Source organism: Chaetodon auriga, chromosome 16, assembly GCF_051107435.1.
Source record: "Chaetodon auriga isolate fChaAug3 chromosome 16, fChaAug3.hap1, whole genome shotgun sequence".
Taxonomy (NCBI): domain Eukaryota; kingdom Metazoa; phylum Chordata; class Actinopteri; order Chaetodontiformes; family Chaetodontidae; genus Chaetodon; species Chaetodon auriga.
Window position 1 is genome coordinate 17479648 of NC_135089.1, and position 15152 is coordinate 17494799.

Consider the following 15152-nt stretch of genomic DNA (forward strand, 5'->3'; position numbering starts at 1 on the left):
TGGAGTTTTCAAGTTTCTATTAATATGAAAAGTATTTTGTTTTTCTAAAACTAAATGTAACCATGAACTACAAAGCTTTCTGATAATAAACTCGTGTCCATATGATACACAAGACTCATGGCCTAAAGTGTTGTGCCTCCACACAGAGGAGCTGCTTCTTCACACTGCATATTATATGACTGTCTGTTATTTTCAAATGACCTCAAGTTTACTTTGAAACGTATCTATTCATCTTTAAACTGTGTTTAATGTCTCTGTTATATGGAAAATGTTGGATTCATCAGGTGTTACATATGCTTGTGTCCACAGATGTAGGTTTTTTTTGTTTTTTTTTTCCAATTTGTATATAAATGCAGCTTGTTGAAAATGATGTTGATGAACATCTGAACATGTGCTTGAGGCACATAATTAAATGATTTTTGTATGTTTTCTCCTCAACAAATACGAAAAGTCAAACACTCTTGGCTCAAGAGCTTCATCTGATGGACTTAAAAAGCTACTGAGAAACAGCTCACTCACTGCAAATACACTGCAAAGCACATTTGTGATTTGTCATTTCTAATCCTCCATGGCAGCCCATTGTTTACGTTTTTAACTCAAAGCATATCTTTATTTTAATTTCTAATTATTTAATTACTTTCACTTAATCTGTGAACATGCCACATCATTTTGCTTTTAGAAAATTCTCTCAAACATGTAAAGTTATTCTTTCATCAAGGTATTAAAGATTTTTCATTTACTTTTCAGTTATAGAAGAGAAATTACACACTGAAATGCAGTTGTAACCCCTTCGATTCTACACACTCAGACCATAATTACCATAATTATGTAAACAGATGTTCCAATAATTAAGTCAAAATAGAATATGAAAAATAAAATATGCAAACTGTAATGTATACAGTTATTTATGGATAGCCTGTACAGTATGCACGCACGCACGCACACACACACACACACGCACACACACACACACACACACACACACATATATATAAATGAGGTCATCATTTTCAAGTTGCAGTGTTTTGCAAATCATCACATTCTGTTTCTATTTAAATTTTATCCAGTGCCCCTTTTCTGGACATTTTTTTGGAAACGGCTTGTATAATTAATAATAATATGGATAATATATACTGTGTCTGTGATGGGCAGACAGGCAGCAGGCGATTACTGTCCATTCTTCATGAGCCTGGTTGCCTTGTGGAATAACTGTGCTGGAGCCTGCTGCTCTGGGCCTTGAGGCTGCAGTACTGCTTGTCAGACTTCAGAAGATGAATCAGTCTGTGGTTGGAGTAGGTGGGGTCTTTGATAATCCTATGACCCTCGCTGACTCACTGTCCATTGCATGCATCCTGGGTGAAGGGAAGCTCACATCCACTGATGCTCTGGGCTGTCCACAGGACTTGGTGGGGAACACACATCAGAAGGCAGAGTGGACGCAGTATGAGAGGCCACAGCAGACACTGTCACTGGGCCAGCATCTGGAATAGGCTGCACACATGGGGGTGGGGCTCATTTGCCCATGGCCTCCAAGTAAGAATACCAGATGACCTGATGACTCTCTACCCAAAGATGGTGATGGCTAACATTTACTGATGCAAACTGCAGGTTTACTCCGTGCAGACTGCCTGGCCCTGTGTGCTGACTCTCTGTTATGAACGCCCCCTGTGTACCAGTACTCTCATTTACTGCATAGGATACAGAGCCTACAGGTTGACAAGAGCTTTGGCTTTCATCAACATGTTCACCAGACCAAAACATGATAATCATAAAATCATGTGCAACCGTGCGATTTTGGACTACAAGCAGAACACAGCCATGCAAGGTCTATCAACTGTGTCTAAACTGTCAATTATTCCACTGACTGATCCAACTACTTTGAACTGCTGTGCTGTGCATCAAGACCATAAAATAACTGTCTTTAGCCTCAAACAGCCTCGAAGTGGCAGCTTTTGAAGAACGATGCAGTGGTCCATTCAGGTTTCCAGTGCTATGTATGTATAAAGTACTTGTTTATACAAATATGATCGATGAAGATGTAAAATCCAACTAATGTTGCATTCTCAAAAAGGGGGGTTGCTCCCGGCTTCCACTCGCTAGTGTCTCGTTTTGATGACGTCAAAACCTTTGCGCTCTTGCTCGCGGCAGTAAACATGGCGAACGGCTAACGAAGTCGCTGAATGCTTTCTGTCCTGAAGAGATTAAACACAGCATTTTACCTCACCTTTGGTATCCAGGGGTGCGTGTGTAGGGCGTTGGACTCTACAGGTTTTACGTGGATAAAAGGTATAGTCAAGTTTTGCCTCCTGTGCTCAAGCCGATGCTAACTCGGTCCTAGCTACAAGTGGAAGCTAACGTTGCCGACTAACTGGCCAGCTAAATGCTGCATGATAGCCAGAGAATCACATATCGATCACATTGAATTTCACCGGCGTTATTACGTTTGCTAACCACCTAAAATACCATCCGCGTTTGTTTATGCTGTATCTAACACAGAAATATGTTACTTTGACTTAATGTGTTTATTAGTTATGCGTTCACTGTCAACTTTGAGTTGACTTCTTGGCTAACACGAGCGAAACTACTACTCAGTGGGCCTGCAGTGTTTATTCTTCTAAATATGCGCTTTTTTTTCCTTTCAATTTTACCAAAAAATGAATTGTATGTATTAACACTTAGCGTTAACTAAGTGGGACGGACTATCCTCTTAAAGATGCTCAATATTCAATTGATTGCGACATATGATGAAGCTGTGCATCGCTTTTCAGCGGACACCGGTAGTTTCATTGCACTTATCATCACTGCTGCGATTGTAATACTTTGCAGGGTGAAGGAGACGCACCGGCACAATGGGGCGACGTTCAACCTCCTCCACCAAGAGTGGGAAGTTTATGAATCCCACCGACCAGGCCAGTAAGTACCAACCATAACCAAGACTGTGGATCCTGTGACGCCAACCTCCTGGGTAGCGCCTGAAGGATTTGCTGCCTGTTTAGATGTCAAAATGATAGCTAGTGTGTACTTGTTCTCTTCCTTTCTGCCGTTTTCTACGTTCAATAGTACAAAAACAGTATTTTATCATCTACATTTTACTCGTGCAGTACAAAATGTTCCATTGTGAAACTGAGCCATCCTTCTCAAGGCAGTATAACTCTTATGTTCTTTTTCTATATAATGTACATATATTATTAGATTTTTCCATTATATCCTTTTTTATTCTCTGTTTGCTTCTTTTTCTATGTCTCCTTTTTATTCTTGCTGTCTGTAACAACTAAATTTCCCCGGTGTGGGATCAGTAACATTTATCTTATCTTCCTTCCCTACAGGAAAGGAGGCCAGGAAAAGGGAGTTGAAAAAGGTACCCATTGTCTTGAAACATCAGATTTTAATGTACTCTTCAATTTGAAAGTAAAAGGCATTGTTATTTTGTTGATAACATTTTGCTTCATTTGTAAATACTCCTGTTAGAACAAGAAGCAGAGAATGATGGTGAGAGCAGCGGTGCTGAAGATGAAGGACCCCAGACAGATCATCAGAGACATGGAGAAGCTGGATGAGATGGGTAGGGGCTCTGAATGTGTATGTTACTATTGAACTGGCTTTTGTGCAGTTAAAAGTGGATCTGTAACCATGCATGTGTTTACTGTCCTCAGTTATCTTACAATAAAATTAGGAGGAGAGTCTTATTTTCAGAGGAGTTTCATATTTTTTCAGGATTTAATGCTTTTGGACTATTCCAACACTCGCTTATCTATAGCAAGAAAAAAAAATCATAAATAATCTGCTGCTTTTGCTAGAAAATAAAGCATATCTGTAACACCTTCAACAGAGTTCAACCCAGTACAGCAGCCCTTGCTGAATGAGAAAGTGTTGAGGGACAAGAGGAAGAAGCTGCGTGAGACGTTTGAGCGCATTGTCCGTCTGTATGAGCGAGAGAACCCCGACACCTACAAGGAGCTGCGTAAACTGGAGTTGGACTATGAGACCAAACGAGGGCAGCTGGCTCTATATTTTGACTCAGTAAAGGTGGGTTTGTGTGTGTATGTAGGAGTTTCTTTTGTTTCACAGCAACGATTTGTGTCAGTGTATGTTATGTGAATGAGAGGATGTGTAGGATTTGTGTTGACTCTACTAGCGTGTGTCAAATTCTCTTTTTCAGAATGCGGAGTCAGTGGAGGTTGACAGTATCCCTTTGCCAGATATGCCCCATGCCCCCTCCAATATCCACATCCAGGACATCCCACTACCAGGGGCACAGCCTCCCTCCATACTGAAGAAGAGCACCTCTTTTGGGTAGGCATTAACCTGTGTTTGTTAAAGGCTTCTGCGGGTAAAATGAGGTAATTCTGTTCTTATGCATCTCTCAGTAAAGGACCTCTGTCGTCATCTGCTGGACCGGTTTTGGCAACAGTGCCAGGCGTGCCACGCTTACCTCCAGGGAGGAAGCCCCCTGGGCCCCCACCTGGACCCCCGCCTCCACAGGTCCTGGCACTGTACGGCATTCCTGCTCGGCGAGGTTACGGCACAGACAAGGGTAACACACAGATGCTAGTTTCTGAGTGCTAATTTTCCATGAAATAATAGTAGGACCTTGATTTCTTAATTGGCTCTTCGCTAAGTCCCATCTTGAGTTACTGTTGCTATGTCTGTCAAGCTTTCCATTCTGACACTGCACATATGGTGTTTACATGGTATCGTGGCAGATTTGCCATCAAACGTAAAGAAAGCAGGCTTCTTATTTATAGCTGACGACTGTGTAGCTAACTAATGTAAAGTAATACTAATGCGTAAACTCTGAGTCAGCTGAGAAGTCTGCCTCCAGCTGACATTTCCATGTGACACATTTTAAAATGAGAACCCTGTAAAAAGGGTCATGAATATGTGCTTGATGGCTGTACACATGATATTATGCTAAAAGACTGAGGCTAAAGCTATACGTGTCTGGCATAACATCAACATCCTCACCAATTGTTGATCCATGTCCCTTTGAATTGTTTTGATGCTTACTATGAAAGAAAAACGTAGTTGGACAAGCAATAAAGGGGTTGATTCAGGTTGTGTTTGTATTTTCAAACAGTGTCTTTCACATTTATAAGAGAGAAGGATTTCATGCAGTTATGTTATGTTATGTAATAAGCCATTTGGCCAATGTGATGGTATGTAACACAAATTTGGCTGGAGTTGCTGGAATGTGAACATCCACAACACAAAGAGCAGGGCTGAGCTGCTGTCACACCCCATCAACATGCAGAGAAATGCAAAACTTGACAGGTCTGCTGGTTCCTGTACAGTACTAAAGTATGTTTGGACAGTTGCTGCTTGGAAGAGGGGTGAACGGTCATTTGTGTGACTGCTCACCTTTCCACCTGTTTCCCTGACATTTTTTTTTCTCCTGAGCAGAGCCTTCCATTCCTGGTTTAGAAAAGGACTCTGCCATGGAGTTGGGAAGAGATCGGGACAGTGGCAGTGAAAGCGACAGAGATCGGGATGATGTGGACGACGACGAAAGCGACTCTGAGGAGGACAGTGAAGAAGAGAGAGATGAGGGTGGAGACGGTGACCAGAGAATGAGTGTTGACAGACAGGATGATGAGAGGGAAAGAGAGGAGGATAGAGACAGGAATGAAAGACATGCTGGTGAGTGTTTTTGAATTGAATTTTGTTTATGAATTAGTGGTTATTATAGGTTTTGGTGTGTTTGGTGAAATTGGCTTATTACAGAGAATTGTGCAATTTGGCAAAAGCACTAAAGGTGTTACAGGATGTGTTTTCTGGGAGATGTGGTGGCACTCTGCAATGGAATTTATGTTCTTACACTTATTTATATTTCTGATGAATGTGTTAATGTGTAACCGCTTTAGGTCGCAGTGTACGTTTTGCGGACATGCCTGCAGAGGCACCCCGTGAAGGAAAGAGGAAGAAAAAGAGGATGGTGAAGAGGACCAAGGCCATTACCCCACTGCAGGCCATGATGTTAAGGATGGCAGGTACTGTAGTATATTAGTGTCTTTGCTGCGTGCTTACTAAGCTGGTATATCTTAATTTGTATTTATGATGACATACAACATTGTTTTGTTTTTTTCATCTTAAGGTCAGTCAGTTCCTGAAGAGGAGGAAGAAGAAGAGGTCGAGGAGGAATACACAGATGAATCTGACACCTCAGACATCGAGGACAGGGGACCACCAGGGGACAGCCAGCCCCACCTTATGCCCAATCAGCGTCTACCCCCTCCTGCTGGGCCAGTGGGACAGCAAGGGCCTCCGCACTTGCAAGGTCCACCAATGGCTGGGCCTCCACCGCTGGGTCCACCCCCAGCACCTCCAATGAGACCTCCTGGTCCACCCTCTGGCCCACCTCCTGGCCCACCACCAGGTTAGCTAAAGCACTTATTAGCTGGAATACTATGCACCAACTCTGAGCTGGATACTACAATAATTCCCTGGACCTGTTGGCTTAAGGATGTGCTGGTTGTGCTCATTATCCAAATGTACACTATGCGTCATTTAGACCATAAATTCTGTCATTTGAAGGTGCTCCTCCATTCTTGAGGCCTCCTGGTATGCCAGGAGGCATGAGGGGACCGATGCCTCGTCTTCTGCCTCCTGGACCTCCACCAGGTCGGCCCCCAGGCCCTCCGCCAGGCCCCCCTCCTGGCCTTCCTCCGGGTCCCCCACCACGAGGACCCCCTCCCAGACTCCCACCGCCAGCACCACCAGGTAGGGATAAATGCATATGCATATAATTGTAGTAATTTAAATCAAAACCTAAACCTTGTGTCTTTAAACTGCATATAATCTTGTGTGTGCATGAACACATGCTCAGCGAACATGACTTTTACTACTAAGGTAGTAAAAATAGCCTTCTTCATTAAACTCTATAAAGGCATACTTCAGGCTTCACATCTATGGAGTGGCAAAGAGGAGTGTTTCATACATTTCTCATCAAAATACGTCTTTCTTGTGTCTTTCTACAGGCATCCCACCTCCTCCCCCAAGAGCAGGAGGACCTCCACGTCCACTTGCCCCACCACTCTCCCTCTTTCCTCCACCTCTCAACTCCAACGTGCTCAGTGCTCCTCCAAACATTGTCCAGCGGCAAAAAGGCTCAGGAGCCAACCAGGATGGTTCACAGAGCAATCTGCCGCCCCCTTCCATGCCCATGCGACCGGGTGTCATGCAGATGCCTCCTCCCCCAGGGACAGCTGTTGCCCCAGCGGGCACCAATCCTGGCAGCAACCCCCCTGGCCACCACCACGCAGCCACCATCGAAAAACGAGCCAACATCACCTCTGTTGCAGCGGCTGGAGGAGGCCTGGCAGCAGGTGCTGGCTCTGGTGGGGCCACCATCTCTGCCAAACCTCAGATTATCAATCCCAAGGCAGAGGTCACCCGCTTTGTGCCCACAGCACTGAGGGTGCGAAGGGACAAGAGCGGAGCAATGCCCGGGGCAGCACCAGGGCCTCTGGAGAAAGCAGGGGGTGGTCTTGGAGGAAGGAGGGGAGATGAAGGCATGGGAGGTGGACAGGGGCAGAAACAGCAGGCAACAGCTGCTCAGATGGGCTTGGTCAACCCAGCCCAGATAGGTGCTGTGTCTCAACCCAACATGAAGACTAAGGATCAGGTGTATGAAGCCTTTATGAGGGAGATGGAGGGACTCCTCTGAGACTTGAGGCGGCTTTGGGGCGGATGCTGGGTGGGGCGCTCTGAACGAAAGAAGTGTGTCTGTTTTCTGTGTTTTCTGTGCAGAGTTCTAGAGGTAGCTGCCATCAAGGCAGTTAGCTAGATCAGTTTCTCTTTAGTGAACCAAGGAAAGGCTGTGACACTGTCAGCACTGGTCTCAGCAGTCTTATCTTCATTTGATCTTGATCATTATTTGTCATTTCAAAGAGAATACGAATTTGATGTATGTGAGTAATCTGCTTATATATGTAATTGGATACTTTTAGATTTGTTGCTATTCGACTCAGTGACTCTTGATAAAGAACACTGTTCTCTGCACTGAAAAAGAAATAGCCAGAGACTACCAAGTGCTCTTTGTCTCCAGTATGTTGTTTTTTTTTCTTACAAATGTGTTTTCCCTCCAGCCAGCTATTTCTGATTTGCCATTACCAGAAAAAGCATTTTGTATAATTATATGACTATTTTATTGGTGATCTCCTAAACATGCTGGATGTCATATTAAAGATGTGGAATGTTTGTCAACCTCTGACCTCTGTCTGAAACTGGTTGCTGCAGCTAAATAAACTTGTCAAACTCTTTTTCACCTCGTGTTTCAGTGTGATGTAATAAAGGAAACTTAAGAAGTAACGCATGGACAAAATTATTATATGTTGGCACCTTACATCTGGGACAAATACAAAACCCAAATTCTGGCAATTGTAGGTTTATTTTTTTCTCAAAACAACTTTTTAAATATCTGATTTTAATTTAATTACTACTAATTGCAAGTTTTAGGTGGATATCTCGTGGTACTGCATATGTTCATAACGTGAATAGTTTAACGGTGTATTATACGGTTTAACGAGGGCGTATTACAAACAACAGCTCCCGTCATCCATTGCGGCTTATGCTTGAGCTTGTTTCCGCATCTGCGTATTGCGGAGCTGACGACACGTTGGGGCGAACAGCATGGCGGACGTTGAGGAAAGCGTGAAGCAAAACACAGATGAAACACTCGACGGTTCCAGTAGTGATGACAACAGTGTCTGTGATAGCGGGGAAAATGATGAAACAGTGAAGAGCTTCAAGGATTTGGTAGGTTTGCCCCACAGAGTGAAGAAGAGGCGTCATTTTAGCGACACAAACGAGCAACAGCAGAGCATTTTTAGCTAGCTAAATTGTCTTTAAGCTAGTTTCAGCTGAATGTTTATCGTATGAAATGTGCCAGTAGTCCGACGGTGTTTAAAGGACGGTTGTAATTTGCTATCAAAACATTGTCAGTAACTGACAGAGGTCTCTACTCCGTGTCTTTACCGTCCACAGGGTGTTACCGAGGTCCTCTGTGAGGCTTGCGATCAGCTGGGATGGAAGAGTCCAACAAAGATTCAGATAGAAGCTGTGCCTGTAGCCCTGCAAGGTGAGTGACCACAGTGACATCCGCCTGTCAGCTGAAGGTTGCTTCCAGAGTCACTGAGCTTTCTGTGCAGCCCCTAAGAGATGCTTGCAGTGTCACAGTGTATAAGTAATGAATCCATGAAGTAAAGTCCTCCATTCAGAATGTTAGTGTGATATACATGCAGAAGTAGTACGAACTATATGTGCTGAATGTCATTATATAGCAGACTGAGCCCTGTCTGTGCTCCATCATTATACATTACGTTATTGTATTGTTACCCCTAACTTCGTTAACGTCCATCTGTGCCTTCTTCTTGAACTTCAGGGAGGGATGTTATTGGCCTGGCAGAGACTGGCTCGGGGAAGACAGGTGCCTTTGCTCTGCCCATCCTCCAGTCACTGCTGGCCTCACCCCAGAGGCTTCACACCCTCGTCCTCACCCCGACCAGGGAGCTGGCATTTCAGATCTCTGAGCAGTTTGAGGCCCTGGGCTCCAGCATTGGTGTTAAGTGTGGTGCGTGTCCATTAAAGGTTAACTGGTTTGCGATGATGCTGATCGCTTTCTGTGGTTCTGTACCTGAAGGTTCTCTCATTTCTGTTGCAGCTGTCATAGTTGGAGGAATCGATATGATGTCCCAGTCCTTGGTGTTGGCTAAAAAACCACACATTGTTATTGGTAAGACCATAAGGAAACTGTAATCAGCATTTCATTTCATATGCATCAGCACTCAACTCACACACATGGTGTGTCTGTACAGCCACACCTGGTCGGTTGATAGACCACATGGAGAACACAAAGGGCTTCTCCCTTCGAGCTCTGAAGTACCTGGTCATGGACGAAGCAGACAGAATCCTCAACATGGACTTTGAGACTGAGGTGAGTACCTTAAGCTGTTGATGTCCTTGTGTGTCAATGCGACAGTTTCGCCTGACATTTTGCTTCATTTTGTAATATTCTCTCTATTTAATAGCGGTGTCATAGTAGCATGTATGTGTAGCATAGCCTGCATACTGTAGTTTGTTGTTGACATAATGTATGGGGAAGGCAAAATGTTGCCACACCACTCCATCTTCTTGGCCTTCTGCAGTGGCCATGATGTCAAGTTGGAAAATGCAGCTGCAGGCTACCGGAAAGCTATTTAATCTTTGCAGCCTTGTTTTCTACTCCTCTGTGCTGGCAACAGCCAAAGCTTGAGGCATTGTGTTTTCAGGTTGTCTGTCCGTCTGTCCGTCCCATTCTTGTGAACACGATGTCTCAGAAACGCCCTTCAGGAATTTCTTCAAAGATTCATTTGGTCTCAAGGATGAACAGATTAGGTTTTGGCGATCAAAGGTCACAGTGACCTCACAAAACACATTGTTGGCCACACCTGGAGAATTCATACGCTAATTATAACAAAATGTAACACAAATGTCTCAAAGGACAAAATTATGATATGTCTAAAAGGTCAAAGGTCAGCTTCACTGTGGCATCATAATAACTTTTCTGGCCATCATTCAGCACCATAACTCAAGAACAGAAGGCAGATTGTGGCCATATTTCACATTTGGTCAGATACTGAATTGGTGACTCTAATCTTGTGCGTCCACCTTCAAACTGCTGATTGTTTGGGTCTTCTGTGTTGTCGGGTTGAAGATGTGTGTTAAGCATCCTCGTTTTTCAGTCTGTAGCCTCTTTGCAGCGACATCCATATCTGAAGTATTGTAGTCACCACAGGCTCATTGGTTCTGCTGATGTTGAGCTTCAGGTGACTGTTGTTGCTCCATGTGATGAAGCTCTCTGTCAGTCCTCTGTACTCCTCTGGAAACATAGTCTCTAAGTGAAGACAGCATGTTTCTCACTGGAACTTATTCTCTGGAATCAACCATGTTAATATGGTGATAACTTCCATTTTTGCCAATAAATACATGTAATACTGTTTGTTAGATTCCCTCAAAGTCTTCACTACAAATATTACATGTGTTTGGACAGACGTGGATGAAAATGCAACTTGACTGGTTGGTGGAGACAAACAACCAAGAGGTGGTTATTCTAGGTTTGTTTGTTTTGTTCCTTCAGGGGTTTTGCTTGCTTTTGATTTCAATGGTCAAACTCTAAACCTCAGATTGAATGATATCTTTTGGATTTAGAATAGAAATCGTGCAACTAATATTTGATATGAAGACACACAACCACTTGAGTGGAAATATTTCTTCTTTTTTTTTCTTGGAATATTTCATCAAAAAGAATGAAAGTCTGACATGATGAGTTTATGTTGTCTGTCTTTTGCCAGGTGGATAAAATCTTGAAGGTGATTCCCAGAGAGAGACGCACCTTCTTGTTCTCGGCCACCATGACCAAAAAGGTAGACACTAGTCCTGCTTTGTTCTGTGTTACACCACATTACACCACTTGAAGAGCCTACAGGCTTTTTTCTCTTGCACTGACATTCTTTTATTTGGTTCATAGGTCCAGAAACTCCAGAGAGCAGCTCTGAAAGATCCCGTGAAGTGTGCAGTATCCACCAAATACTCGACAGTAGACAAACTGCAGCAATACTACATCTTCATACCATCGAAGTACAAGGTACGGCACGCAGAAATGCACCTTCTCATTTCATGTTTTAATGTCTGAAACTAAATGCTGCATGCCTTCCATCCTCTGTCACCAGAGTACCACTCTGTGATGGTCTTCATGTTAAGTACATTGATGTTTGTAACGCTGTTTTTCTGCCTGTGCATGTTCTTCTGCAGGACTGTTACCTGGTGTCCATCCTGAATGAGCTGGCCGGCAACTCTTTTATAATTTTCTGCAGCACATGTAACAATGCCCAGCGGGTGGCGCTGTTGTTAAGGAACCTTGGCATCACTGCTATCCCTCTCCATGGCCAAATGAGTCAGGTAGAGCTACAGAGCAACACACATACACACCCACAATGTTCTCACCTCCTAGCAGGGTTCCTACGCAGTATGGAAAAATATGGATTGATTTTAGTAATTTTCAGGTTTGGGGAAAAAAAAGGTCTTAGGTCTGAGGACTTAGCAGCAAACAGTAGCATCACTAATAATGGTAGACATTGAACTGCAGTGGTTTGATGACAGAGGGACAGCGTTGCACAAGTATTTATTTGTATACTGTGTTTCTCCCTGTTCACACATTTTTGATAAGATAGAAATGTTGCTGCCGCTGAGTCTTCTCCACTGACAAGCACCCTCACTCATGAGTCATTTTCAGTCATTATAATGCAATAGCCAACACTGGTGCAGAGCTGTCCACTGCATTACCTGCAGCTCACAGTAAAAATCCTAAACGGAAGAGTTCCATTTTTACAGAACTGGAGGGATTAGTCGATGACTTGATCAGTTCCAGTTTTCTCTGTGTTCTGCGATATTAAATGGAGTATCGTTTGGTTTCAGACTGTTGATCACACCCAACAAGACAAACATCAGTCTTGTACTTTTCAGCCACTGTGAGATTGTTGAATCGCTTTGGTGCCAGTTGAGCGGAGGAACAGCACCCCCTTCTGGTTTTGTGCCATACAGCAATACAACTTTTTTCATGGAAGAGTGCTGTGTACGCATCAGTACAGCCAAACTGTTCAGCATAGGCTTTGTTTGTTTACTGTAATTGTAATCACAATGTGAGATATTTGATGTAATTATATACTCTGAGCACATACACTCTCTCATACTGTCTGTTTTGCTGTCTTGCTTGAATTTCTCATTGGCTCTCTGGATTTTCCTCCCTTCGTTGGCCAGAATAAACGTCTTGGAGCGCTAAACAAGTTCAAGTCCAAGTCTCGATCGGTGCTGCTGGCGACCGATGTGGCGTCCAGAGGACTGGACATTCCTCATGTTGACTGCGTCATCAACTACGACATCCCCACTCACTCCAAGGTGCGCCAGTGCTGACCTTCACACTCGGGGTTTATTTGGTGATTTCATTCGCTTGATTTGAGTTGAGTGGATCTTTGGATCTGTCTGCCCTCACAGGACTATATTCACAGGGTCGGAAGAACGGCCAGAGCAGGACGGTCGGGGAAGTCCATCACTTTTGTCACTCAGTAAGAGCTGCCTGTTTCTAACCAGTTACATCACTGCTCTTTAATGTGTTGATATTTGATTGGATCAGATTTAAAGAATAAATAAGTGAAACTCAGTTGACTTTTTTATGTTAGATATGACGTGGAGCTTTTCCAGCGAATCGAAAGCCTGATCGGGAAGAAACTTCCCGCCTTCCCTACCCAGGAAGAAGAAGTGATGATGTTGGTGGAGAGGGTGAGCGAGGCCCAGAGGTTTGCCAGGCTGGTAAGTCATCTTTACTGTATGATCCCTTTTCTGGCCACTTCAGCCTCCTCTCAAACATAACATTTGAATATTCTACATTGTTAAATGTGGTCTTCCTCAGGAAATGAAGGAGCAAGGCGAGAAAAGGAAAAGGCCCAAAGTGGGAGCTGGAGACGAGGATGACACAGAACAAGCAAGCGGAGTGAGGAAGAAAGTGAAAGGAGGACCAGGAGGTGGAGGAGGAGGACGAGGAGGGATGAAGAAGAGGGGTGGAGGAGCCTGGAGGGGAGGACGCTGAAGCCTCCAACATTAACAGACTGCACATAACCACAACATACAATGCCTCTCTTGTTTTTGATGTACAGCTTGATTATGACAACAGCATGTTTTCCAGCATTTAGGATGGAAGCAAACGATTTAATCGCAGAAAAGACGCTTTTCCTGCTCTTCTATGAAGTTTTTCCATTTGTAATAAAAATGCCTCTGTAAAACCCAAAGCTTGTGTTTGTGGTTGGGTGATGTATGATTGCGTGAGTTTTGCTCAACATAAAATGCTGCTGTTGTCGCTTTTAGACACAAGAGGGCGGTGTTTCAGATAACACCAGGAGAGTGGGACTGATGGCTTCACGCGATATGAATGGATAAAGCTACATTCGTCTGTCGTCCAAAACATAGATTTCGCTGTGTTTTCATTTTTGTTTCTTTTTCCTTAGAGGATATTTTGTTAACAATGAAGACCTGTGAGATGTCAGAAGGTACCAGAATGCACAGGAGTGATGATGCAAGTTATTTTGGAAGTTATTTGTAATAAAGACAAGCAACAGTTGGAGTACAAAGTTACATTTTCTTGCACGTTATTGATTTGCAGTAAATTGGGGGGTTGGTTAAATCCAGCCAATGATGGAGAGGAGGAGAGAAAGACCGCAAAGTGAGAGCCCAATTGTCTCCGGGCTGCATCTAGTGGGTGTGTGCCATGCATAGAAATTTGGGGGATAGATTTCAAAAAGAATTAACCGCAACACAATGTCCTGACAAAACGCGTCTCAATGTGTCCGATCATGACTTAAAACAGATCATGACCGGCATCGGCGCACACAGCGCACATTTCAGCTCAGGTGAGTCATCCGTCAGACTGTCACCGCGCGGTGGATTGATCTGCACGGCCGCTCTATGTGAGCACAGTCCATCGTAGGCGGAACAGCAGCGGTCAAGTGTGCTCGCTTTAGGAGGGGCCCCAGTGTAGAGGCAGCACTGAGCCCGTGGTGCATACCGAAGCCCAAATACATGCTTGCATCTCAATTGTGTGTAGGAGTCAGTTGCATACAGGGTCGCGTCAGGGGGATATCGGACTGCTCGGTGAACAGGATCTGACTGCTGCTTCGCTGACTAAACCAGGTAAGGTCGTCATTATCCACCGCGCGGGCAGGGAGGAGAGAGCGCGTGCTGAGGGTTTACACCGTCAGTGTGGATGAACGGACCGAGGATGGAGGATGGCGGTCGCTGTGGAAACCCAACTTTGACTATAGGCTTTATTTGGTTAACTGAGTGAGGTAAGAGCGCACCTTTGAACGGGGGGGTAGTCGAGCTCGCTGACCCCCTTTTCACCCGAGACAACGTAATTTGGCTTCATGAGTGCAATTCAACGCGAGCTAGCGTCAAACAAAAGTTCCAGCCTTCTCTGAGGTTATCCTTAATTGTTTTTGTTCAGATAATTGGACTTTCAGCCAGCAGCGTAATCAGTCATGGTACATCCCTGTTACCTCATTTAGCCGTATTAGTTCGCAGTTCCCGTTGCGCAGCTTCATTGTCGCAGATATTCGCCTCATATTTTG

General features: G+C 44.2%; 3 protein-coding genes across 7 annotated transcripts in view; all 3 read left to right on the plus strand.

The window, feature by feature from the left end:
• The first annotated feature begins 2117 nt into the window (after positions 1–2117).
• On the plus strand, positions 2118–8263 carry wbp11 (WW domain binding protein 11). The gene is made up of 12 exons (XM_076752960.1): positions 2118–2286; positions 2827–2913; positions 3327–3358; positions 3469–3562; positions 3830–4026; positions 4160–4293; positions 4368–4534; positions 5401–5637; positions 5862–5987; positions 6092–6373; positions 6532–6717; positions 6975–8263. Exons 2-12 carry the CDS (start codon positions 2850–2852, stop codon positions 7661–7663), a joined length of 2208 nt encoding a protein of 735 aa, XP_076609075.1. The 5' UTR covers positions 2118–2286; positions 2827–2849; the 3' UTR covers positions 7664–8263.
• Positions 8264–8597: 334 nt separating this feature from the next.
• ddx47 (DEAD (Asp-Glu-Ala-Asp) box polypeptide 47) lies at positions 8598–14158 on the plus strand. The gene is made up of 12 exons (XM_076751540.1): positions 8598–8754; positions 8983–9076; positions 9380–9568; positions 9659–9730; positions 9813–9931; positions 11328–11399; positions 11504–11620; positions 11788–11934; positions 12793–12930; positions 13027–13097; positions 13212–13341; positions 13442–14158. The coding sequence occupies exons 1-12, from the start codon at positions 8629–8631 to the stop codon at positions 13616–13618; spliced, it is 1452 nt and encodes a 483-aa protein (XP_076607655.1). The 5' UTR covers positions 8598–8628; the 3' UTR covers positions 13619–14158.
• A 391-nt stretch (positions 14159–14549) lies between these two features.
• Positions 14550–15152, plus strand: part of LOC143334673 (myosin-10-like) — a 50098-nt gene continuing 49495 nt past the window's right edge. For 2 of the 5 annotated variants that reach the window (XM_076753568.1, XM_076753570.1), the window contains exon 1: positions 14551–14715. The gene's annotated coding sequence lies outside the window, so the exon portion shown is untranslated. Of the gene's footprint in view, positions 14716–14741; positions 14871–15152 lie in introns of those variants that run through there. The other 3 variants (XM_076753572.1, XM_076753571.1, XM_076753569.1) reach the window with 3 other exon arrangements.

Bases quoted from the DNA above. Each gene is read 5' to 3' on its own strand.
- ddx47 (XM_076751540.1), top strand. From the start codon at position 8,629: ATGGCGGACGTTGAGGAAAGCGTGAAGCAAAACACAGATGAAACACTC. The intron at 11,621-11,787 runs GTACGGCACGCA...GTTCTTCTGCAG, and splicing joins TCATACCATCGAAGTACAAG to GACTGTTACCTGGTGTCCAT. The intron at 11,935-12,792 runs GTAGAGCTACAG...TTCGTTGGCCAG, and splicing joins TCCATGGCCAAATGAGTCAG to AATAAACGTCTTGGAGCGCT.
- wbp11 (XM_076752960.1), top strand. From the start codon at position 2,850: ATGGGGCGACGTTCAACCTCCTCCACCAAGAGTGGGAAGTTTATGAAT. The intron at 2,914-3,326 runs GTAAGTACCAAC...CCTTCCCTACAG, and splicing joins GAATCCCACCGACCAGGCCA to GAAAGGAGGCCAGGAAAAGG. The intron at 3,563-3,829 runs GTAGGGGCTCTG...CACCTTCAACAG, and splicing joins GGAGAAGCTGGATGAGATGG to AGTTCAACCCAGTACAGCAG.